Source organism: Carassius auratus, chromosome 8, assembly GCF_003368295.1.
Source record: "Carassius auratus strain Wakin chromosome 8, ASM336829v1, whole genome shotgun sequence".
Classification (NCBI taxonomy): Eukaryota; Metazoa; Chordata; class Actinopteri; order Cypriniformes; family Cyprinidae; genus Carassius; species Carassius auratus.
The window spans coordinates 19282182-19309152 of record NC_039250.1 but is presented as its reverse complement, the minus strand read 5'-3'; the positions used below and the strand labels follow the sequence as shown (position 1 = coordinate 19309152).

The 26971-nt window shown below is 39.1% G+C and overlaps 1 protein-coding gene across 3 annotated transcripts; it reads right to left on the bottom strand.

Moving 5' to 3' along the window:
- Positions 1-977: 977 nt before the first annotated feature.
- On the bottom strand, positions 978-4547 carry LOC113107514 (perforin-1-like). 3 transcript variants are annotated; one of them, XM_026270090.1, is made up of 3 exons: positions 4340-4547; positions 3580-4117; positions 978-2505 (listed from the first exon to the last, which is right to left on the bottom strand). In XM_026270090.1, the coding sequence occupies exons 2-3, from the start codon at positions 4107-4109 to the stop codon at positions 1440-1442; spliced, it is 1596 nt and encodes a 531-aa protein (XP_026125875.1). In that variant the 5' UTR covers positions 4110-4117; positions 4340-4547; the 3' UTR covers positions 978-1439. The 3 variants fall into 3 exon arrangements, with proteins under 3 accessions (XP_026125875.1, XP_026125874.1, XP_026125876.1); XM_026270089.1 differs by having other exon boundaries at positions 4359-4547; XM_026270091.1 differs by having other exon boundaries at positions 978-2463; positions 4359-4547.
- Positions 4548-26971: the final 22424 nt, after the last annotated feature.

Below are 26971 nucleotides of genomic sequence, written 5' to 3'. Positions count from 1 at the left end.
AACCAAAAGGCATTCATTTTTTATTGAATGATCTTTATTAGAATTTGAAACAACAAAAGATCTTATCATATTATTTTTAATTTGTCACATACTAATCAGATGACCAAAAGCAAAACAATTTTCGAATCTTTTGTTGTTTAACACACCCAAATATGTAACTTTAATGTAATATACTTGTCTGCTTCAATTAAAAAATTGCCATTTTAACAAACAATCAAAACCACTTTTATAAATAGAATTTCTGCAATCATTTACTCACCCTCATGTGTCATCCAAACCTGTATGGAAATCTTTCTAGGAACACTAAAGAAGATATTTTATGGGCAAAAATAATGACTTTTCCACCCAAAATGTTCATTTTCCACAGAGGAAAGATGTTCGCATTTGTTAAACTATAGGGGGAGATTTGAAAACATCTTTTTTTTTCTAAATGATTTTTTTAGTTATTTTCATAGTTAACAACAATGTTGACAAAGACATACAAAAAGACATACAAACTCATGTTATAGCATTTGAGGTCAAACTTAAATCAGTTTTATCTGATCATGATATTCATTATTCCTTTTTTTTTCACCTAAAAATCCTTTATTTTCTAGTTTATGTCCTATCTATTTGTGCATTGTCTGTTATGGTAGAATGTTTTCTTTTTTCTAGTTTCTATCTAAACTCCGGATCATCCTCCAGATGATGAAGTGGGGAAAATGCATGTATAACATCAGGATTTATATGTAAGCTCATCATTCAATTTGAGCTGGGCTTTGGTTTAAATGAAACTCTATCTTGTGTGTCATGAAGCCCTGGTAGAATCCCATGCTCATGTTATCTTCAAGGATTTGCAACTATTTGTGTCTAAACTCTGTTTTCTTTGGCATACCTGTTTGGAGAATATTGTGCAGCCTCTATGATGTACTTACTTGCTTTTGGTCTGGGAAAAACAATTAAACAAAATGAAGACCATTTTTTATTTGGTTGTTTTATTTATTATATATTTTATTTAATAACTGTGTGCTCCATGGGAAATGAACCAGTGACTTTGGCGTGATAAACACAGAACATAATTTCTCGTCTTATGTATTGAAAAGTAATTGTAAACTACAAACACACACAGGAAACAGACCATTGAAAGCAAAACAAATTTCTGTAGTAGAACAAATGCAGTAATAATCTATTAGTCTTGAGAAGAAGAAAAAACACCAACAGCTAAAACCTCTGTAGTCATCTTTTTTTACAAGAGATATCAAAATGTGAAGTTTCATTTGAACACACTACCTCTATACCCTTACATACACTACTTGTATATTAACTTTTTTTTTTTTCTAAATGTAACCATTTTTTATACGTCTATACAACTATCTTAAAAGCAATATGCATAAATATTCTTCATTCTAAATATGCTTCATTTTCTCTTTGTGTCATTTGTTCTTTACAAATACAAGGTCTTATGTTTTTGGTGAATATCTGCTACACCTGGGTCCTGTTAGATGAGCATCACAAAATGCATTGTAGGTGAAATACAGGATGCCTCTCTTTAATTTACAGCTGTGTGAATGAGTTCCACGTTCAGGGCTGACCACGCATCTCCCCACCATGTCATTATAAATGACATCAATGTCCCAAACCTCAAATATGAGTTCGTGACCAAACTCGACTGATCCAAAATCATAGCTGGTGTTCCATTCAGGATCATTATTGTCCATAACCACCTCAGTCTCTTCATACATGAGGTTGTACCAAACTTTCACGTAACCGTCAGTACGTGTGAAGAGATCTGCTTTCAGGCCTGCGGCTCTCTGTACAAACACTTCTAACTTGCCACGGCCGGCTCGCATAGGACAGCAGTTGTGGTCCAGATTTGGTGTTTGTGAGCATCCTTGATCCTCTTTGTGATTTACAGAAAGCCTGTTTTCTTCAATATACGCAGTTACTGCTCTTTTTAGATTGACACTAACCTCAGGATCAGCCACCAGGTGATGGAGAGGGAAGATTGCATATGATATGACTTCAGGATTGTCATGCAAGCTCATCATCCAGTCTGAGTAAGATTCAGCCGGGCTTTTGTTTAAAACTAGGTCTGGAAAGTATTTTTCGCCTCCCAACACTTCTATCTTGTGTGTCATGAAGCCCTGGTAGAATCCCATGCTCAAGTTATCTTTAAGGATTTGAGAGCATTTGTTGGAAAGTGAGGCATTAGCTGGAAGGAAACCCAAAGTCATCTTTAACTCAATATTCAGACAGTTCTTGATATCAGTCTCTGAGAAACCCTTCAGTGTTGCAAGACAAGTTCGGAAAGCTGTGGCCCGCCTCACTCGCCCTCCCAGATGGACTTGACGTATGTAGTGAGTGCCGTAAGTATCTATAGTTCTTCGGTACAGGGGTTTTGTTTCCTCGTCATATTGTGTCGGAAGTCGCTGAAGGTGTTTTGAGAATTCAGTGCTGAGCTCTGGGTGGTCTGTAACTCTGTAACTGCAAATGAACAACAACGAGTCATCTGTCAGAAGATTCCGGCTGTGGGGTCTGAATAAAACTGTACTTTTTCCTGAAGCTTTCTTTTTGAGTTTTTTTTATAGTAATTTGGTCAATGAGGTCATAAGAAACTATGTATTAAGCATGTTCTGGGTTTGTTTTTCAGATAAAACCATGATTTGGCTAACTAAATTGTTAATTGCTAATCTAAGCATCTTTGAGATCGTATCTCTTCCTCATAATACGCAATCCCAGGGACTATTTTAATATAACTCTGATTGGATTATTCTGAAAGAAGAAAGACACACACATCTAGGATGCTTCGAGGGTGAGCAAAACATGGACGAATTTAGATTTTTTGATGAACGAACCCTTTAATGTAGCTTTGAACTGTAACTGCATGCATCTTGTGGAATAACTTTGTTTTGGTTGTGCTTTGGCTCTGCTTGTCTGTGCGGATGAATGAGTAGAGGTGAACACATGGATGCACCACCATCTTATTAGAGTAGACGGACAAATGAATACGTTTCTTTATGATTCCCCAGAGGCCTGCCTTTTTAACGATCCATGGTCCAAATAATTATTGTTTGTGACACAAAACGTTTAACTTAATGAGTCCTGTCTGTGAATATGACGTGATATACTGTATAATGATGTCTGCATGCAATTTCCTGCAAAATCCTCCCTGCCATTTCTAAAACACAAAATATATAGTTTCAAGGTTTATTTTTGCAGATATTTTTTTAAAACTGTTACTAGTTTACAAGTGTCCAGATAAGTGACAGGTGTATTGTTGCCAAAATGGATGAGATTATTATAAGATATATCATTAGAAATTTTGACATCTTAAACCTTAACAGACTAATTTATATGTTATTTAGGAAATCTTAGATTTCAATTTGTCCACCGTAGATGAGATATATGCGACTGTTAAATGCAATGTATGTAACAGGATAAAGATCATTAATTGTAGGCCTAGGTGCTTTCTCAGTTTTTAAATCATCTAACAATATTGTGCGCATGTTCAGAGATACTGGGAAAGGGTCAGGCTGTCATCATTAACAAGTCATTATAAGTACAATGCAAAAAGTGTTATAAACTCATATGTATACTTACCTGTAATATGTGCAGCTGAGCTCATGGAGGGCAAATGTTGCCTTATCCATTGCATTCTGAGATTGGGCAAATTTAGCAATATCTGAACGACTCCCTCCAAAAATTGCCTTTCCTATGTTATCCAGGCTAAGGTCCATTTCCCAGTTGTTATTGATGAGTGACGTTGAACTCTTCATTAGGGAGTCGACAGAATGATGAAGCGCACTAGAAAGCTGTTTGCTGCAGCGGCTGAAGGGACGCCAGTCCAGCACAGCTGAGGGAAGTTTCTGCATCTGCCCTCCCTGAAAGCGGTTCTTGCAGACAGTACAAGTGCCATTATCCATGTGTGACTTGACATTGATCAAAAAGGCACCTTTACGGCGCATCCTGACAACATCAAATCCTTCACCCGCCAAGTTGTAACCAGGCACAAATGGGGCTTTCTCACATTCTACCTGAGAGCCTGTGTGGCAAGCTGACCCCTTGTGCCAGTGTGTCAAGATCAGAGAAATGCAGAGAAACACGTGGAAAACACAGTGATTTGTCTCCATGATGATGTCTAAAGAGAAAGGTTCAAATGCTAATATTTCATTATTTCTAAGATGGGAAATATTATATGAGGCAATATACATGCAAAGTTTAAATAATAATAATCATCATAATAATGTTAGAATAATATTGTAAAAATTGCATAAAGTCCAGAATGCAGTTTAGTTTGTATTAACTATGGCATAGAAATCTGCTTTAAATATCTTATCTGTTATAAAAAACAACAGCTCACCAATGTCAGTTTTACCTACCAAGAGTAGCTTTCATGCAGCAGTCTGTTCCATCTGTGCTATACCACCATGTTGACCTACTTCTGAAAAAGCCTTCTCTCTGTTCTTCTTTCAAAAAGTGGAGTCACTTTCTGGAATGCTAATTTTAAAAAGAAGCACTGTGAAGTCTGTGGCATTTGTCGAAAGGGAGTGTCTTCCTGTCAACCCTATTCTTCTGTGCTGCACAGATTTCATCTGCTGAATTGGTTTGTGTAGAATTATTTTTTTTATTTTTCTGAATACCAGCTGTGCAGTGGGGGAGGGTTCTCATGAGACTTTGCATGAGGAAATTGAAAATGAAGTGCATGGTCAATATTAATCATACAGACATGTGAATGACAAATTGTAGCATATTCCTTTTTAATTGCAGTTGAACATAAGATATTATGAAATGAAAATCATAGGCCTACTCATTAGCACATTGCATGGGAAAGATTTTGGATAAATGGAAATATCATTTTAGTATACACATTTTATGGAGGAAAATACCAAATTTAACATTAGAATAGTCCATGTAAATGCCTGAAAAAAAAATAACACAATTAATAAAAAAAAAAAAAGGTGTTATTTAGGATTTTTCAGTCAGTGCGGTTACGTCATTACGCCAGTAGGTGTCATCAATGGATTGTTTTTGTTTATTATGAGTAAGTCAACGAATCAATTTGATCAAAAAAATTATTGAGGAACTGATTACAGTGTTGCCTAGTGATGGGAAGTTCAGATCTTTTCAGAGATTTGGCTCGGCTCCCTTAGAAGAGACGGCTCTTACCGCTCCCAAATGGCTCTTTATTTAGTATCTCTCTGAGCCTTCTATTTTAGCTAAATGTGAATGATTTGTTGGGTAGCAATTTTTTATTCAATGTTTTCATAAAAAAAAAAAAAACTTATTTTGATGCTTTATTATTATTATTATTATTATTATTATTATTATTATTATTATTATTATTATTATTATTATTATTATTATAAAAAAAAATACACAAGAATACACAACATTTTAAGAAAACTTAAATTGAAAAATTAAACATAGAACCACAGCAAACAAATTAACAAAGGCAAAAGTCTTAAGACACTTTTAGTCTTTAGTGCAGGTTGGCATTCAGAAATCAGATGGTTTAGCTTGGATGTGCTGATGCAGTTTCTCCTCTCTGTGATTATTTGTCCTGTTTTAGAAGACTCTCCAATGTTCCAAAGTCTTCCTACTTTAAAGGCCATGTTGCAGGTTAACCACCACTTTCGATTAATGGGTACATAAATCACTCAAGATATGTATATCATTTTTAAAATGTCTCAGAAATGGTCTTGAAGACCTTTTTTTTTTAAAGGTTTTGGTATTAAAAAATTTTTACGCAACTCGGTGATGACGTCACATTGGGGAGAAGTGGAGGAAAGTTAGCCTCAGCCTAATATGATGCCACGTTCCAGGCAACCCATAACCCGTGTTTTTCCAACCTTAAATCTGTGAAAGTGCAATCAAACCCGTGACTTCCCAACCGTGAACTCATGTCTCGTATACTAGATCGATGTACTCCGAGTTCAGAGGTCGCACAGCACGCGAAACAACGATGACAGCCCCTACGAATAATGCTGCCTACGGATGCAGTGTTTATGCAAGTGGTACATGTTGAAAAAATGATTTTAGGTCAATGTAACGTTGCAATAAAATAAATAATCTAGTTACAATTCCTTGCACTCAGAAAGTTTGGCGTAACTTGCCTGGAACGGTACAAAGTCGTTAGTAGTGGTATGAAATAGTGATTACGAGCTCAAAAACCTGCCTGGAACGCAGCATCAGGACTAACGTTATAGTGACTGACTGGGATGAGGAAGAGGTGGCAAGAGCCAAAATCTATGATGGCCCGCAGCAGTGTAATTTCGATCGAGCCAGCCGTGAGAGGGCAAATGAAGAATTGCCAAGAACTGATGTCCGTCAAAGCCTATGCATGGTCCGAGGAGAATTAGTGGAGAGTTGGTGGAGTATTTTTTTTTTTATTTATTTTTTTTTACAGTCATTGAGTAACACTGAGTGCAAAAAAAAAAAAAAACAATTTCAACGTTTTCTTTATATCTAGTGGCAGTGATCATGACATTAGTTCAGATAAGTACCGGTAACCTTTTTCATAGTGTTGTAGTACTGCTAAACTTTGTCTTTGTCATCTAGAAATAGAAGGCATCATGCTAGCTATATGGACGTTTCTAAGCTTTTTTCTCGTCCTTCGGTGAACATGTTGTTGCAAACGTAGCCGCGTGTCGCTGTGTTTGGCAGGTGCTTGTGTGGGCGGTGCTATCCCATGGAAACCATACAGTCTATGATGGAAACTGCGCTGAAAAGCTTGTGCTGTAGGGAAGCGAGCGCGTTTGGGTCGCTGTTGGTCGATATCTCTCTATCTATCTGTCTGTCTGTCTGTCTGTCTGTCTGTCTGTCTGTCTGTCTATCTATCTATCTATCTATCTATCTATCTATATATATATATATATGTGTATTTATCTATAATCTGCGCTATCTGAATACTCTTGTCTACTACTCGTCTCTCTCTAGTCACTCTCAATGCTCTCAGGGCAGGCTTTGGTAAATTCTCTCCCCAACGTGACATGATGCAATGCATTGTGGGGGAAAGGAGACCGCTGTAAGATGGTACCTACTTTTTCATATTATATTCCGTTTTGTGATACCCAACAACATAAAATACAATGGATAACAGTTTAAATGTTTATTAACAACAAGCAAATTGCACAAATTTGTTAAAAAATTAACCTTGCAACACGGCCTTTAAGCAACGCACTTGTGTTTAAATCCAGCTCCCCCATAGCTCTGTCCCTTTGTGTACCTGGCCTTAAAGGGAATCTCTACCCCAAAATGAAAATGTTGTTATTAATCGCTTACCCCCATGTCTTTCCAAATCCACAGAAGCTTTGTTAGTTTTTGGAACATAAAGCCTGGAGGCCTGTGACTGTCCCATAGACTGCCAATTAAATAACAGTGTCAAGGTCCATAAAAGGTATGAAAGTCGTCGTCAGAATACTCCATCTGCAATCAGATGTGTAATCTGAGTTATATGAACAACGGGAACACTTTTTGTAAGCGAAGAAAACTAAAATAATGACTTTATTCAACAATTCCTTTGTCAACAGTGTCCGGTGTGTCTTTCCATATCACCATATGCTGCGTATGCTCTTCTTTATCAATCCACACCACAAATCAGCACTAAATACATGTAGAAAAAGAGCATCATAAGCACAGACACAGCAAAATGTGTGTGCGTATGTATTTTTGAATACTGTTGATATCGAAGCTGTTTTGTTCCCTAGTGATTTTCAATGCATGAAAAAAAAATACTGAGATCTTTCTCAAATTATCTTTTCTGTTCCATACTTTGTTACAGTACCGCTGCTCCCTACATGCAGGGGGCAGCATCCCAGTTGCTCAAAAAAAAAAGCATGTAAATTAGAGATGGGAAGTTCGATTCTTTGCCGCGAACCGGTTCTTTCGGACGGTTCGATTCAATAAACCTGTCGAAACAAACGGTTCACCGGTTCTTTTACGCTCGACGTAATGACATCATTGGAGATGAAGTAATGGCTTCAAGTCTATCAAACATTCATATATATATATATATCATATTTAAAGTCAGTAATCATGACTTTAGTCAGTTAAAAACCTCATAATCATGAAAAGTTTAAAATTAAATTTTGCAACAACGCACCCAAATACAGTGACAGCAGTAATGTGCATAAGAGGATTTAAGTCTTTAAGATATAAAGTAAATAAATTAAGTGTCATCAGTGCAGAAACCATGATCCACTCACTATACATAATCCATTGCGATGAATTTGTTATCAAATTAACTTGCCCTTCATTTAAGCCTTCGGTTTACATTAGCATTCGATTTACATTACATTAGCTCATAACATTAGCAAAGAATCAGTTCAGAATCAATCACCAAAAGAATCAGTTCAGTTCAGACGTGCTGTGAGTCAGTTGGCTTCATGCTGAATCATTCATGCGCAATATCATCAACTCTTCGGTTCTCGAATTGGATGCGTCCGAAAGAAACGTTTTTTCGGTTCAGTGTACTCATGACCGGAAAACAGATGCAACCGGTTCTTGACTCAAAAACGAGAACCGCTCTAACTGGCACGTGCTGCAGTTCAGTATCATCAGCTGCTCTACTCGTGTTAATGTTCTGTTTACTACAAACTCAATTTTTGAATGTGTCATCATTAACTATAAATACAGTACAGATATTTCATAAATCATCCCTTATTCCTATCAAACATGTCAGTCTTTAGAGTCTTAATTATTGTCCAACTTCTCTGAAAACAACCTTCGGCCTATACATGACATAAAATTCACAGATTAGAAACATTCATCTTAAAAAAAAAAAAATCAGCTCATCGGTTCTCAAATTGGATTCGTCCGACAGAAACGGTTCTCAGTTCAGTGTACTGGTGATCCGAAAACCGATGCAACCGTCTCTTGACTCGAGAATCACTCCAGCTGTGAGCGTGTTCATTCGTCATCTGGCTATGCTCAGTGTTCATCTTCAGTTCGGTCTTCACAGCAGTTCAGTCAGTGTACTGTTTGAGTAAATTAATTACTCCGGGATATTGGTTTAATTCTGACTCAGAGGGAGTATCAGCCACATAAAAAAAAAAAGTTAACAAATTATAAGTAATTTGTGGATTAATACTTATTGGAGAGGCGAACCATTTCAAACAATTCAGTTCGATTTGGTGAACTGGTTCTCCAGGTTCACGAAGAAGAACCGGTTAAATTGAACGATTAGTTCGCATATCGAACATCACTAATGTAAATGTGAACATATAGACATAATTATAAAAAAATTGTTTTACGGTGAAGGCAGAACAGGCGAAGCACACTTGACGTGCCATTCCCGCATCCGTGCAGGGGGGCAAGGTTTCATATTTTTTTGAAGCAGCCCTGGGCGCCTCCATTGGCAAGCGGACCCCCACCTGCTGTTAGCATTCCATTGACTCCCATTCATTTTGGCATCACTTTGACAGCGAATAACTTTACATCTGAGACATTTAAAGACTCCATTTATCCATTCATTATTTCGAAAGAAACACACAAATGTATAAAAGGCTCCATTACCTTGTATCTTACGTTATGGTCCCGTAAATACATAGACACAGTTTTTGTAAAAAATAGGCTAACGATTGCGTCATAACCTGCGACTCTCTGTCGCACAGTAGAGAAATTAGGTAGTGCCAGGAAGTGCGTGCTTCTAATTGACTTCACTTGTCTCCATTGAATCCAATGGGGTCGCTGTGTCCATTTCTTTTACTGTCTATTGGTGCGTTCAAGTCCTCCTGGGAATTTCGTACGCACGAGGTAGGAAGTCGTGCTTACGACAGCAAGTCACTTTCATCAGAGCAAGATGGCGGAGTACTTTCTCTTAATTAATAAAACAAAAATACAGCAATGTTCTTAAACTCTTGTTCTAGAAAATGGAGAACAAAGAAATGTGCATTAGGTATACTTCGTTTTTTTATGTTTTAAATTAATTTATGAAGCCACTGCCAACTTTGTTACAAGTTGCATTGTTATATTATAAAGACATCATATAATGCGTCATCGATTAACTTACTGCCCTGTAAATAGAAAAGCCTGACAATATCACGGCTAAATACCTTTAAGTATTGTATATTCCGCCATGTTAATCACTTACACGCCCCCAACTCGGGGCTTAAAGCTTACCCCACTGGTATTCACGATATTGTGCATTCAACTCATAAATACGATCTATACAAGATGACTTGAACGCACCATATGCATCCATGCCCACGCTCACTCTCACCTCATGTTTATGGCTGTCTGCAAATGCTCATAACTGATTTACAACTATGCCCGGGAAAAGACAACAGTAGTCCAGTGCCGAGATGAGGAAAAAAAAGCCCAAGATGAGGCCTGTGCATTACTTTTAGGTACTTTTATAATCCTGTTATACGTTTTTGGATTTTGGTAACATTAGGTTAATAACTTGTTTTAATGTTGGTGATAATATCACCGCCGCATCTCCCTTCCGAAAATGAACCATAATTTTAATATGAAAAAAACCATGTTTCTTGTAGCAATGGGAACTACAAATTAACCATGGCTTTGATATTCAAATCGCTTCAAATAATAATTTACGAAGTATTCAGATCATATTTTTATGGTGATAAAAACAGACCCAAGTGCACCTTTTAAAATGTTGTAACACTTACAGGATGATCCTTGTTTAAGATTGACCAAACATTTAATTTTATATACTTAATCTTTCATATTTGGCCACCTTTTTACAAATGAAATGCTAACCTCTATAATTTCTTCAACAAAAACATGTGAACATCACAACCCTTATAATAACCAATCCTTGTTTTCATTGAAGTAATTTCTTCTTTTTTTTTGTATTAGTAAAATCATAGTCAAGTTACAATTTAGGTATTTACTTTAAGATTTTATTAAAAGTTCTATAAAGAACTTTAAATAATTTTTTGGCAGTATTTTAACAGCCAAATTTAGTTTGGGATTAATTAATTGCAGCCAGGGCCATCGCTATAGTGGGGTGAAAGGTGGTGCCTAGCCTAGCCACTTACCAACTTAAAGGGTTAGTTCACCCAAATATTAAAATTATGTCATTAATGACTCACCCTCATGCAGTTCCAAACCTGTGAGACCTCCATTCATCTTCGGAACAGAGTTTAAGATATTTTAGATTCAGAGAGCTTTCTGTCCCTTCATTGAAAGTGTGTGTATGGTATACTGTCCATGATCAGAAAGGTAATAAAAACATCTTCAAAGTAGTCCATGTGACATCAGAGGGTCAGTTAGAATTTTTTGAAGCATCAAAAATACATTTTGGTCCAAAATTAGCAAAAACCAATACTTTATTCAGCATTGTCTTCTCTTCCGTGTCTGTTGTAAGGGAGTTCACTGCAGTTTAGTGATATCCGGTTCGCGAACGAATCAGTCGATGTAACCAGATCTACTTGAACCAGTTCACCAAATCGAACTGAATCATTTGAAACGGTTAGAGTCGCCAATAAGCATTATTTTGCCAATAAGCACTATTTTGGTTATTTCCTGTTAATACTTCCCCCTTAAAAGCGTGTGTAGCCACATGATTCTACCAGTCAGTGGCATAAAAGCAAAACACGGAGGTGAACGCCGGTTCAACACATAGTGATGGCACACGAGCGTTGAGCCTTGAGTCTTCACTAGACTTTGTCAGTTGTATTTGTTTTATGGTTTGGACGTTCAAGTGATTAGACGATCGGATGTGTATTATTATATAGGGCTACCATGTTCGTGCTGCTGCATTGTGGCACGAAAACTCATAGCTGTGAAGATCGAGCGTACAGAGGAGCGCAGTTGTCAACGCTGTCCTGTGATTTATCACTAAAGTATCTTAGAATCTCCAAACTTATATCATTTTTTCTACTTTTGAAGGAAGTAGGCTATTAACAACCCCCAGCTTCACAATACTATAGAGACGGTATGACTAATTCACACACGCAATCACTCATACTGGTACTGTTTACCTTTAAAGAGCCACACAGATGGGAAATCAAAAATTACCTGTATTAAAGTGTATGATGTAGCTGTCCATCAGTGTAAACAATGTGCAAAGTAATTAAACCAAAAAGTACACGATTTATAAAGTTATTTGCTTCTAAAGTAAGGAGTCGACTCTGAATCGCTGAAACGAGTCGTTATAGATTTCAAATCTTTTGCCCATCTCTATGTACGTCACTAGGAGCACTTTGCATAATAATCTCCGCCTACCGTCTTGGGAGAAACGGAACTCTGAACTGCCGCCTTTATTTAGAACAACGAGCATCTCCGAATCACAATGCGAAGTATGATTATGAAGTTATGTGTCGGTTTTCTCCCGAGCGTCAGAAATCAGTATGTGTGCTGTCTGCAGCCTGTCTGCGCTGATCGTCATGTACAAACACGTCATTAAAATGAAGTGTAACTCCATGAATACTCAACGAAGAGACATGAGAGAGATCTATAGAAAGCTTGACATGTCTACTTTAAAACTAAACAAGTGCTGCCGAAAACAGATATTCTGTGATAAAGTAATCCATATGAAAACAACGCGATGTCTGTTTTTCATGTCTCCCTTCATTATATGTAATGTGACCACGCCCCCGTGCTGAACATGCTATTCAGATTCAAACTGAAGCGCGCAGCTTATATACACCCAAACAGAAGAAAAAGCAGCGAGACTGTTCAAGTTTTTTATTTTACTGTTTGCTTTGCTGTGAGAGGAATAAGACCTAATTCACCCCAAACAGATGCTAACGCATAGTTTACCGTGGAGGTGTGTGCGGAACAACCAATCAAACCTGACTATGTTAGTTGACCAATCAGAACACAGTATGCTACCGAAAGGTGGGGTTTAAGGAAACTGAATCTTTTGAACAGCTTTGCGCGAACCGTTTGGGATCTCTGAGAATTGAGGTAATTTTAAAATGATATTTTGACAAAATGACAAATGTTTTTTAACCTTGGATGGATTTAAACCTAATGTACAGGACCTATAAACAGTGATAGGAAGCTTAGAATTTTCATCTTACTGGCTCTTTAAGCTTTATTTATCTCTTACACCGAGCAATAATATGTAAGAAATGTTATGAACATAGATAAAATAACTGCTGATAGTGAGCTATGATCGTTCTTTCAATAGGAAAAATATCCCACCTTTAATAGTCGATCTCAACCATCTGGCTGAGGCCAGTCTAAAAAGACGCTCAGGACAGTTGACAGAAAGCTGCTGCGTGCCGACACGAAAGCGTATCATTTTCACGTATCTCATTGATTAAATCCAGTCAGGCAAAAGGTCAATATCCAGAAAGGCAGTCCAAAACAAGAAACACGATAAACCCTAGGGGACACAACAAAGCAGGGGGAAACAAACGAAGGACTCCATGAAAATGATAGAAACAGACAGGGTATATATGGAAAACTGTGAACAGCTGAGTACAATTAACTGTCGTGCAATTAACAGTGATGAATCCAGACAAAGGCTTGTGGGAAATGTAGTACCTGCAGTGGGGTGACTATATGGAGAAGTGAGACCACTAGTGGACACCCATAGATACACAGACCAGACACTGTGACAATTTGATGAAGTAGATAAATTATTTAAAGTTTGTGGATAAATATTACGTCATATGTAGTGAATACTTCATACTTGTCACATACCGAATTATTTCCAATTCCTCAAAACGTTGAACAATTTTGTCCCGTGTCTTTTATGGACTCTGTATGGGCTTTTCCCTTGACTTCATGCCTCCATGTCCTCCCAATTGCCTCACAGACAGTAAAAGATTGCCTGCGAGCGTCTCCTCCTGTCCATACGGTAATTTCTCTACTGTGCGACAGAGAGTCGCAGGTTATGACGCAATCGTTAGCCTATTTTTACAAAAACTGCTTCTACGGGGCCATAACGTAAGAAAAAAGGTAATGGAGCCTTTTATACTTTTTTGCGTTTCTTTAGAAATAATTAATGGACAAATGGAGTCTTTAAACGCCTCAGATGTAAAGTTATTCTCTGTCAAAGTGATGCCAAAATGAATGGAAGTCAGTGGAATGCTAACAGCAGGTGGGGGTCCGCTAACCAATAACGAATTGCTCATGTAAACTTTTCACACCGCAGACTGAACAAGATTAAGCATTGATTGGTATATGGTCAATAAAGTATTGATATTTGTGTAAATACTGTCATACTAACAGTTCTTAAATTTTTATCAAAATTATCTGAAATTATCAATATGAATTTATTCTGATACAGTTTGACCCTGAGTTCTTGTCATATTTTATTACCATTTTCTGATATAGTATATAAAGTGTGATGATGTGAGAAATGTTGAAGGTGTCTGAATAAATTTTGGTTTGATTGTATATTAAATATTTACAGTAAAGACTATGTTTTAAATTTAATTATTCGATTTCTGTACCTAAACACCTAGAAACTAAAAAAAACTTTGTGCAAATAACACAAATAAATAAATAGAACAAACATACAAATTAAACAATTTCAAATGACTGACAGCCATAATATAGATAAGAAAGAAAGAAAGAAAGAAAGAAAGATGGTTGGTTGCTGTTGCTGTCTTTGGTACTCAGTTGCATCAGTTTTCGGATCACCAGTACACTGAACCGAAAACCGTTTCTTTCGGACACGTCCGATTTAAGAACCGATGAACTGATGATACTGCGCATGCGTGTAATTTTTCAAGTATTTTGTTAAACATCGGAAAGTGTGCTAAAATAACTAAATTATATATAGGGAAGTTGGACAATAATTAAATCTCTAAAGACTCTATGTTTAATAGCAATAAGGGATGATTTATGAAATATCAGTACTGTATTTATAGTTAATGATGATACATTCACAAATTGAGTTTGTAGTAGAGCTGAAGATCTTTGCCCGAAGGTCAGGTTCGGGCTTAATTTCTATCATCTTACGCAGGCTTGGGCCGGGCTCGGGCTTGCGCTCCGGTTTGCGAGGTAAACGAGTGGTCATGTGATGTGTTTCGATTAGCGCGAGAAAGATACGAAAATGAATGCTGAGCAGGTGTAACGGAGGCTTGCCTCTGGTGATTACGTTTTGGTTTCACCAGCAACTAAAGCAAACTCTGAGCGGTTAGAGCGGTTCTCGTTCTCGAGTCAAGAACCGGTTGCATCGGCTTTCAGATCATCAGTAAACTGAACCGAAAACAGTTTCTTCTATGTTTCTTTTGAACGCGTCCGATTCGAGAACCGAGGAGCTGATGATACTGCGTATGTGTGATTCAGCGTAAAGCCGACTGACTCATAGCGCGTCTGAACCGAACTGATTCTTTTGGTGATTGATTCGGAACTGATTCTGTGCTAATATGAGCGCGGGTAAACCGAGGGCTTGAATGAAGGGCAATCTGGCGAAACGTAAGTTCATGTCATAACAAATACATCGCAATGGATTATGTATAGTAAGTGGATCATGGTTTCTGCACTGATGACACCTAATTTATTTACTTTATATCTTCAAGACTTAAATCCTTGTGTGCACATTGCTGTTACTGTATTTGGGTGTGATGTTACAAAACTTAATTGTAAACTTTTCATGATTATGAGGTTTTTAACTGACTGAAGTTATAATTAGTGACTTTATATATTTGAATGTTTGGTAGACTTGACGCCGTTACGTCATCGCCAATGACGTAAAAGAACCGGTGAACTGTTTTTTTTTCCAACCAGTTTATTGAATCAAACCGTCTGAAAGAACCTTGTTCGTGGAAAAGAATCGAATTTCCCATCACTAATCCACATTGATATCCAGTGAGTGATGTGTGTGTTTCGTCTGCAAGCATAAGATGATATACTACTGCTGCCTGCCGATGTGGTGCAGTAAAATGACAGAAGGGGAGACATTCATTAATTTCTCATCTTAGTTTTATGCTGGTTTTATTGTTACACATGACGCGGACTCGACTGTACTCTGAATATTTTCCGAGTCCAAAATGTTCAAGTCCGTGTCAAGTCCGAGTACAAATTCACCCGAGTGCGTGACAAGTCCGAGTTCGTTCAAAATTGGACTCGAGTCCAATTTTGAACCAAGTCCAAGTTCGAGTACGCCAACTCTAATAGATAGATAGATAGATAGATAGATAGATAGACAGACAGGTAGGTAGGTCTATATATATAAAAGTGGCTTGACAAACATGGGTCCCAAGCGAGCGCCAACCTCCCGCTCTCTCTCTTGAGGCCAATAAGGAAGTGACTAAAACTGCAATTCATCGACTGACTGCTTGAGGCTGGCTGCAAAAGGGAGTCAGTCCCATAGACTCCCCATATTAAAATGCCCAACTTTACAGCAGAAAAAAAAACATGTTTACAGTCTGGTGCAAAAAAATATTTTGATCTAAATAGCTAATTTTGCCCTTCATGACAGCTGTGAGGGGAGTGAATTTTTTTATAACTCATCCGTTCAAATTACAGGTCCTTCTCAAAAAATTTGCATATTGTGAAAAAGTTCATTATTTTCCATAATTTAATGATAAAAATTAAACTTTCATATATTTTAGATTCATTGCACACCAACTGAAATAGTTCAGGTCTTTTATTGTTTTAATACTGATGATTTTGGCATACAGCTCATGAAAACCCAAAATTCCTATCTCAAAAAATTAGCATATCATGAAAAGGTTCTCTAAACGAGGTATTACCTAATCACCTGAATCAGCTAATTAACTCTAAACACCTGCAAAAGATTCCTGAGGCTTTTAAAAACTCCCAGCCTGGTTCATTACTCAAAACCGCAATCATGGGTAAGACTGCCGACCTGACTGCTGACCAGAAGGCCATCATTGACACCCTCAATCAAGAGGGCAAGACACAGAAAGAAATTTCTGAATGAATAGGCTGTTCCCAGAGTGCTGTATCAAGGCCATTCAGCGGTGTAACGGATATGCAGGTCATCGATTCATGGGTTAAATTCAGGCATATAAAATGAAACCATTTTACACTAAATGCCTGGCCTGGCGCCAGCATGGCTGGATTTATATTATTTACGACAAGAAATTCCAGAGTCATGTGGGCGAGCCTGAAAGGAGACACGAAACCCCCCACATTACACACACACACACATAAGCACACACACACAAACAAACCTTTCTTAAAGTTATTTACCTTCATCATTGTATTAATAATATGTATTTTGAATATGTTTGTGTGTACAATGGTTAATCCTTGTTATGCGAGGATTTTAATTTTACTAGCTTATAAATTGGAAATGTTTCTCCTCATTTTAAGGTTCTCAAATAGATTCATGTTTCTGTAACCCCACTCCTTAGCAGCTCATAAAACTTTATGATCCCACTGGGAAACAGGACAGGAAAGAGCCCGTTTACCAGTACCTTTTTCTCAATGTATCCTAAACTATTACTTTTTCAATGTGGTCTCAATGTATTAAGTATTGCTTTTTGGTGCATTAGAGATTCCCCATATAAATTGGAGAATCTGCAGTGTTTATGGTGTGCTGATCAAACGTTAAATGTGTGTAATTCTGCATTTGAATGTTTCTATCAGTTATATGTACTGTTTGGTGTTTTTGGAATTGTCATGTTGTGACCCAACTATCCACCTGTATAAAAGGTGTGAAAAATATATTAATCTGGAATTACGAACTTGATAGAATATCACTACTGAAATGCTATAAACCAGAGTGGGTGTTTCCACAGAGACAAAGGAACTTTTAACCCGCTTCAGATCGCTTACGTTCATTGGTTGTTCTCGCGAACAGAGGCGTGAACCATTTCAAGCCATAAGAGTTGACCCAATAAGGTCCTCCCTCTCTTTCTTCTTCTCTCCTGCTTCCACCCTCGTCGCTCCGCTCGTCCCTCTGCCGAGCGGCTGAGAGGCCAGCCGTTCCCATGGCTCCAACGGGAGTTTCCATTCCCGTTGTTGTTTTTGTTTCTTTTCATTACTAAGTTTATCCGCCTATTTGCCTCTCCACACGAGGAAGACGAATTCTGAAACACTGCTTTGTTGGAACTTTCAAATACTGCGCGATTCCGCAGCAACCCCCGGAGGACAGAACAAAGACCCCGCTCATGCTGCTCCAGCACACAAAGAACCAAGGACGCAGCTCACACGCACGCCGGTCTGGCGTCACACAGAGACACTTGCAAGTATCGTTTTCTATGGAGATTTAAATGCTGCTTTAAAGTTTGTCTATGATTTGAATCGTTGTTGTCTTCCAAGGGTTACTGTCTGTGAGTTTGCATAACTGAGCTCATTCTGTGACCACGCTCTCTCTCTCTCACCTCCCTTCTCTCATTTTTTTTCTCTTTCTCTCTCTCTCTCTCTCTCTCTCTTTCTCTCCCTTATTTGGATTCCGTTATGTCTTGTACAAAGTTTACTGTCTGTATTGTCGTACGCGTATTTACTCTGTGTGATTTGTAGTTTGATGTATTATTAGTTCAATTATTAAAAACCCATATATATATATTCAGGATTGCCTCTGAACCGCTCACATTACGAGTCAATGAAGTGTCTGATATTTAGCTATATGCTGTTTACTTCGTGTAACTAAATGTATCATAATGATAGGATAATGTTTTCATGGCCAGAGAATATTTTTCCTTGAATTATAAGAAGTGATAACTTTATTGAAAATTGATAAGTTAATCTTGCGGCCATTTGCTGGACAAACCACTGTTTGATTTGCTGTAATTTACAGTAAGAGATATCACTATAATTGATATGAAGAATGGAATATTGACATATTAATGAGTAAATTACAGTGCCCTCTAATGAGTTATTGATAAATGCAATTGAGCTATTTTTCATAATCAATAATATTTATGTAACTGTCATATGAGATATATATTAATCAGATATCTGATTAATTATTCAAATTACCCATATATCATTTGAGTTAATTATTATGTACAACCCAGTGGGTTGTCTGTGGGAAGGAAAAAGTGTGGCAAAAAACGCTGCACAACGGGAAGAGGTGACCGGACCCTGAGGAAGATTGTGGAGAAGGACCGATTCCAGACCTTGGGGGACCTGCGGAAGCAGTGGACTGAGTCTGGAGTAGAAACATCCAGAGCCACCGTGCACAGGCGTGTGCAGGAAATGGGCTACAGAGAAGCAGCACTGGACTGTTGCTCAGTGGTCCAAAATACTTTTTTCGGATGAAAGCAAATTTTGCATGTCATTCGGAAATCAAAGTGTCTGCAGGAAGACTGGCGAGAAGGAAATGCCAAAATGCCCTGAAGTATAGTGTCAAGTACCCACAGTCAGTGATGGTCTGAGGTGCCATGTCAGATGCTGGTGTTGGTCCACTGTGTTTTATCAAGGGCAGGGTCAATGCAGCTGGCTATCAGGAGATTTTGGAGCACTTCATGCTTCCATCTGCGGAAAAGCTTTATGGCGTTGAAGATTTCGTTTTTCAGCACTACCTGGCACCTGCTCACAGTGCCAAAACCACTGGTAAATGGTTTACTGACCATGGTATTACTGTGCTCAATTGGCCTGCCAACTCTCCTGACCTGAACCCCATAGAGAATCTGTGGGATATTGAGAAGAGAAAGTTGAGAGACACAAGACCCAACACTCTGGATGAGCTTAAGGCTGCTATCGAAGCATCCTGGGCCTCCATAACACCTCAGCAGTGCCACAGGCTGATTGCCTCCATGCCACGCCGCATTGAAGCAGTCATTTCTGCAAAAGGATTCCCGACCAAGTATTGAGTGCATAACTGAACATAATTATTTGAAGGTTGACTTTTTTGTATTAAAAACACTTTTCTTTTATTGGTCGGATGAAATATGCAAATTTTTTGAGATAGGAATTTTGGGTTTTCATGAGCTGTATGCCAAAATCATCAGTATTAAAACAATAAAATACCTGAAATATTTCAGTTGATGTGCAATGAATCTAAAATATATGAAAGTTAAATTTTTATCATTACATTATGGAAAATAATTAACTTTTTCACAGTATCCAAATTTTTTGAAAAGGACCTGTATATTAAGACTTAAAGTTATGCATAATTAAGAGTGTGGCCACTTGAGTGACAGGTGGATTGCTGCTGCTGACACTGCCTTTGCGCTAGGTGGGCTTGGCTTCAGCAAGTAGCTCCTGCCTTTTTGCCCATTTTTGATTGTCCGGGAGAGTCGCACAGTGACGCACTGCCAAGATGGTGATGGCCCGCTCTGCACACTATAGGCTTCAAAAACTTCAAAAGTCTACGGGTGATGTCACGGACACTACGTACATGTTTTTATACAGTCTATGGTCCCAAGGCCAAACCAGTTGAGAACCACTGCACTAGTGTGTAGTCCTTTATTATTCAACATAATGATTCAACCTTTCCTCTCAGGTTGATCAAAAAGTAGGATAACAATACATCATATATGTCTAAAAGAATATGCAAGCTGCAAGAGTTGAAGTGGAAAAATGGACCAATAATGGGAATATAAATTATCTTAGGCAAAAACACAGGCCATTTGTTTTTCAAGACTGCATAAAATAACACCCCTCTCCTTAAAACTGTATGGGCACCTTTACAGTAAGAACCTACATTATGCTGATAGAGTGAACAAATCTGGTAAGAAAACAGGAGGAGGACTCTGTGTTTTTGTTAATGATTTCTGATTTATTTCAACAGCAAATGATAAGTTTTGCTCTCGGGATTTGGAATATTTAATGCTAAGTTTCTGAATATTTCACTTGCCCAGGGAATATACTGTTGTGATTGTAATGGCTGTATATATACCACATCAGGGTAATGTTAAGATGGCATTGGATCAACTGTATGATGTGTGAAGAGCACTCCCAGAGGAATCAGCGTCGCCCTGGAAACCAAACCAAAACACCTGCACGTCCTCGTCACCGGCTGATCGGTCACAGCTGCTCCCCATCAGCCAGCACATTGAAAAGCAGCACATCTTGCACTGAGAAGAGGTTCTCAAACAGAACGCGAAGCTGGACTAACCCCTCTCTCCTATCCCCACAGAAAGCAGCGAGTGACCGACAGCCCACACCCTTTGGAGCACGTCTGGACACCCACTTTCCCCTGGATTGGCACAGAGGAGCACGGAGAGCACACGGGGAGCACCAACCAGCGGAAAGCAGATCAGGACACTTCACCAGGCACCCTTCACTTTTCAATAAACCCACCCTCCGGGGCTTTTGATTTCACGTACCTCTTGTCGAGTGGTTCTTCACCCCGTGACAGATGTTATCTGTGGACAACAGAACAATCACCCTGATGGAGTTTTTATTATTGCTGGGGATTTTAATTAAGCACTTCTTAAGACTGTATTTCTCAGATCCTATCAACTTGTTAATTGTAAAACTAGAGGGGAAAATATATCTATAAAGCTATACCAAGTCCCCATCTTGGACAATAAGATCATCTCTCTTTGTTTCTCGTTCCTGCATGGTTAACAGTGTCAGACCAACTTGTAAGACTGTTAAATTTTGGCCTGCAGTTGCCATCAACCAACTCCAAGAATGCTTTGAATACACAAATTGGAATGTATTTTCCCATCAGTCAGATTTAGAGACATTTACTTCATCTGTGTTGTCATATCTCAGTTATCAGTGGATATTGTCACTGTTGACAAAAAGATGTATATCCAAATGAGAGTTTATCCAAATGAGAAACCATGGATGGACAATGAAGTTAATCAGTTGATCAGGGCGAGGGACACAACTTTTAAATCAGGAGATATCTCTGCTTACAGAGCTGCCAGAGCTAATCTCAAGAGGGGCATTAGGTCTGCAAAATTAAAATACAAACGGTGGATTGATGAAGATTTCAGCAACAACTCCAATCCTCAGAGAATGTGGCAAGGTATCTGATTAATCTCAGACTATAAAAAGAATGTCGTACAACATATTTAATCCAATTATAATGCTCACCTTGCAGAGTAAATTAACAGCTTCTATGCAAGGTTTGAAAATGACAATAATCAATCCCCAGTTCATTTCAAACAGAAGGAGAATTCACAACCCCTTGTTGTACATACATGAGGTACACCGGGCACTTAACAAAATCAACATAAGAAAAGCAGCTGGTCCTGATCATGCGCAAGGATGTGTGCTACTGGCCTGCGCTGACCAATTGGCAGAGGTGTTTACAAAAATTTTTAACCTCTCCCTCTCCTTGTGTATAGTTCCCACATGCATGAAATCCAGAAATCCCCCCCCCCCCAAAAAAAAACATAACAACATGTCTTAATGACTAACGACTGATTGCTCTCACTCCTGTCATTGCTAATTTTTTTGAACGACTAGTAATCGCTCCCATCAAAGACTCTATACCAGTTGATCTAGATCAATATCGGTAAAATAGATCAACCAATGATGCCATCTGTGTAGCTATGCATGCTGCTCTTTCACATCTGGAAAAGCCCAAGACATACATCATGATGCTCCTCGTTGATTACATCTCGGCATTTAACACCATCATGCAAAACAAGTTGATTAACAAACTTCATGCTCTAGAATTAACTTCCTCCACATGCAGCTGGTTATTGGACTTTCTTACCAACCACCCCAGTCAGTGCATTTAGATAAGTATACCTTAATTTTGAGCTCTGGTGTACCACAAGGATGTGTGACAAGTCCCCTCCTTTATGCACTTTTCACCCATAATTGTCAAGCTATCCATGACTCTAATATTCTGGTTAAATGGGGAAGCCGTGGCCTAATGGTTAGAGAGTTTGACTCCTAAGTTTGTAAGTTCAAGTCTCTGGCCAGCAATACCGAACCTCCAACTGCTCCCCGGGCACCGCTGCATAAATGACTGCCCATTGCTTCGGGTGTGTATTCATGGTGTGTGTGTGTGTGTGTGTGTGTGTGTTCGTGTGATCAAAGCTTTATGAAACACTCAAATGTGCATTGGCTTCAGAAAAATAGGACATCCATCTTTACGGTGACACCTAGTTCTCATTTTCGAATATTGCTCTGAATCTGAGCTTTGGGATCTTGACCCCATTAATCCTGGACCTGGCCTGTAGACCCGTTCGCAATTTGGTGTTGGGGGAATTTTTCACTTGAACTGAGTTAGTGGGTCCCTAGACATGAAAAATCACTGAGGTGCTCGTCCGCCATAGTGCCACGAATTCCATAATGGTCAAATCAAATATGGCCGCCGATGGATGATGATGAAAATCCAAATTCTTTGTTTCTGAATGTTTATACACATGTAATACCTCTATTTTGACTAATTATGGTATGTGGAATTCATTTCTGCCATTAATATGACCATATTGGGTGATCTTAACCTTGAAAAGCCATGGTCAAGGTCGTTTTCCTATTCTGAAGAATCTCAAAAGACAATGTACATGTGAACTAACTCAAATTTACAGTCTGCCCTTATACTATGTATTTGGAAAACACTAGACAGAGTTTACAGAAAAACAAGGTTTAACTTTTCTTGTATTTTACCAGGAGTTTCAAAAGATTTCCCAAGTTCCTAAAGTTTTCATCTCACTATTGAGCATCGCACCAAATGATCAACAGTTATCATTACACATGCACATAATGTACATGAGAACTAACTAAAATTTACAGTCTGCCCTTATACTGGTTATTTGTACAGCACTGGACAGAGTTCACAGAAAAAAAAAGAAGACAAGGTTTGACTTTTCTTGTATTTTACCAGAAGTTGTCAAATTTAAAAGATTTCCAAGGTTTCTAAAGTTTTCGTCTCACTATTGAGCATCGCACCAATTGATCAACAGTGATCATTACACATGCACATAATGTACATGAGAACTAACTAAAATTTACAGTCTGCCCTTATACTGGTTATTTGTACTCCACTGGACAGAGTTCACAGAAAAAAAAAAGAAGACAAGGTTTGACTTTTCTTGTATTTTACCAGAAGTAGTCAAATTTAAAAGATTTCCAAGGTTTCTAAAGTTTTCGTCTCACTATTGAGCATCGCACGCATTGATCAACATGGAGCATTCTAAAATACCTGGCCCCAAAAGCTTGGATTTGGTTGCTTCAATGGCAGATCAGGACAATCTTAATCAAAGGTTTTGCATCATCTGTCAAGAAGATAATAAATTGCCTGTAACAAGTGAAAAGACAGGACGTGAGAGAATCAAACAAGCGGCTAAAATCCATAATGATGTGGTTACAAATCGAAACTCTGATGGGGGATGATGATGAGGATAATGATAATAGCATGTTTGTTTACCATAATACCAACAAATGCTACGAGTCATACACCCATTCTCGCAAACTGACATCTATTGAGAAGAAAAGAATTGAAGAATCTAAGATGTGTGAGACAGAAGATGAGGCTTCTACAAGTGTTAAATTCATGACAACCTTACGGAGTAGTGTTAGACCTTGTGCACCTCCAAGTTCTGACAAGGATGCAAGAACATTGCCCTGTGTTATATGTGGATATATGGAACACAAGAAATGTTGTGACAAGTACAGAATTTGTGAGTATGATAGTGCGAAGAAACTCATTGCTGCAGCAAAGCATAACCAAGATGTAGTTTTCACACGAATTGCAGATCGACTGAAGGACGATGAAGATAGCTCTATTAAATCAGTCATATCAGCTGATTTATTTTGCCACAATCTCTGTCGCCAGAACTACATGTGAAAATATGAACGTGGCATCAAAGCCAAAGCACTAGAGAAACCGACCATTACCAACATGAAGCAAGTGCTGTTTGCTCGTGCTCTTTCATATATTGACAAGCTTTTGGCGAAGGGAGAGTGTTGCACTGTGAGTGATATTGGGGAGTTTGCATTGAGCCTATTGGAAGAAGGTGAGGTGCTTACAAGTACCTTCCAGACCCGTGATATGAAACAGCTGATCCTTAATCATTACGGAGAATTGGTCACATTTGCTCCCAACAGTAGGATGAATGAATCTGACATTTTTTTCTCATCTGACATTAACACTACTGACTTGGCCATCAAGCTGAAGAATCAGGACATAATGAGAGAGGCAGGCACCAAGTTGAGAGAAGTGCTCCTGGACGTTGATTTTGGTCTGCAAGACAGCTTTTGTGATAGTACTGACTTGAAAGCATCATGGGAGACAACAATGATGCCAGCACCTCTTCTTACATTCTTAGCAGCTCTGTTTAAGGTCCCCAAGCACAAGCTCTTTAGAAGCAGTGCTAGAGACCTAGATGAGCTTCTCCAGCCTTTACAGGATGAGGACAATCAGTCAGGAGCAGAGGAACTGCTTTCACAGCAGCAATATTCCACAGAGGGAGAGAATAATGGACAGTCCACACAGGGGGAGGATAAGGGCAGCCAGCAAGCAGAGGAACAGCCACAGCAGCAACAGCCCACACATGGAGAAGAGCCTCAATTGAGAGAACAGTCTCTACTAGAAGAAGAGGGGAAATGGGTGAGAGATCACAAGAGTACACAACTGCACTGTCTCTTCCAAATACTTGTGTATAGCATTCACAGTGGAGGAAAGCGAACACCGTTGCATATTATGCTTGGCCATGCCATATATGCAAGAGATCGCAGCAAGAGCCTTCTCACAACTTTCAATAGGATTGGTTCATGTTCAAGCTACCAGACAATCAGATCTGCCCGCAGTCTTCTCGCTAGCTATGCTGTGAAATGCTCAGAAGATGGAGAGACACCCATACCAAGTACTTTTCCAAGGAAAGATTATACTATGGCAGGCATGGACAACTCCGATTATGCTTATAAATCATCACTGTCTGGTACCAAGGGTTCACACTATGCAGCATTAGTACTGTTCCAAGACGCCACAGTGAACAGACCCCTTCATAAGCCTCCAGTGTCAAGCACAGGATTAAGCCATGCTGATCCAATCCTGCGGACAAAGTTGCCATGCCAAGAGGTACCTCACCATGCCAAGCCAGTAGTTCGACCTGCCCTGCCACCAGACATGCTGCTGCATCCTGAAAACAAGCAGGCAACATTACTTGATGTTGCAACTGCCAAAAGTGTATCTGGAAAGCGAGAATTCTTGATCAGTCTGATCCGCTGCGGTGTATCAGCAGGAGATCCTCCGATATGGGCCACTGTGCACACACTTGTCTCATCGGCTGTGGTGCAGATGATGCGTGTTGGCTTCCTCCCTGTCATACCAAGACCCATTACTGAGCGGGCCACCGTCAGACATTGCCTCACCAACTTCCAGAGTGTTCGCAGACAACTGAATCAGGCGTCAATGGCGATTTGGTGTGATGAAAGCGTGTTTGCCCTGGCTGTAGATATTTACCTGCATGAGACCGAACAGTTCAAGGATCTGTTCCTCTGCATGGGCTCTTTCCATTGGACCCGTGTTCTACTCAGATGCCAGGGAAAACTGCTTCGAGGTTCTGGCCTGGATGATGCATTGGTGGAGTGTGAAGTGTTTGGACCTGGTGTGACAGAGTCTGTGTTAAATGGTAGTCATTATGTCCGGGCTCTCACTGGGATGCTGATTGTGGAGGATGTGATCAGGTCACTCCAGTGGGAGATGTTCTGGCAACACAAGGACAAAGCAGAATATCCAGTGCTAGCACAGGTAGAGGCACTGCACACTACACTGGCTGCAAATCAACGTTGCCCAGAGCAGTTTGAGGCCTTGATTGAACAAGTGCAGAAGTTTAATCAGGACTTTCTAGAGTTTGAGAAGGAGTGTGAAGCGAAGTCAGAGCTCTGCCAATTCTTTGGAGTTTGGCTGGAATTGGTGGCCGTCATCAAAAACGCTGTAGTCTCTGAAAGAGAAGGAAACTGGAACCTACACGTGGCTACTATAGAGGATTCTATGCCAATATTTGCAGAATGTGACTGCATAAACTACCTTCGTCATGGCTCATGGTATCTTGAACAAATCAAGGTGCTAGAGTTCACACATCCTGAGCTCTACCGGCGCTTCTCTATAGGCCAGTGGGTTGTGCAGGATCGCCCTGGCTGGTTCTGTGCTGTGGGAGGTGACATGAAGGTTGAGCAGACCATTCAGCGAGTGTCAAAGGGTCCTGGAGGTCACTTTGTAGTAGGAGCCACACACAATGCAAATGCTGTAGCAGAGTTTGAGCTCTTGTTCCATGAGATTGGGATGATCACT

Bases quoted from the DNA above. Each gene is read 5' to 3' on its own strand.
- LOC113107514 (XM_026270089.1), bottom strand. The intron at 2,506-3,579 runs GTAAGTATACAT...CAGACCCCACAG, and splicing joins CTCAGCTGCACATATTACAG to CCGGAATCTTCTGACAGATG.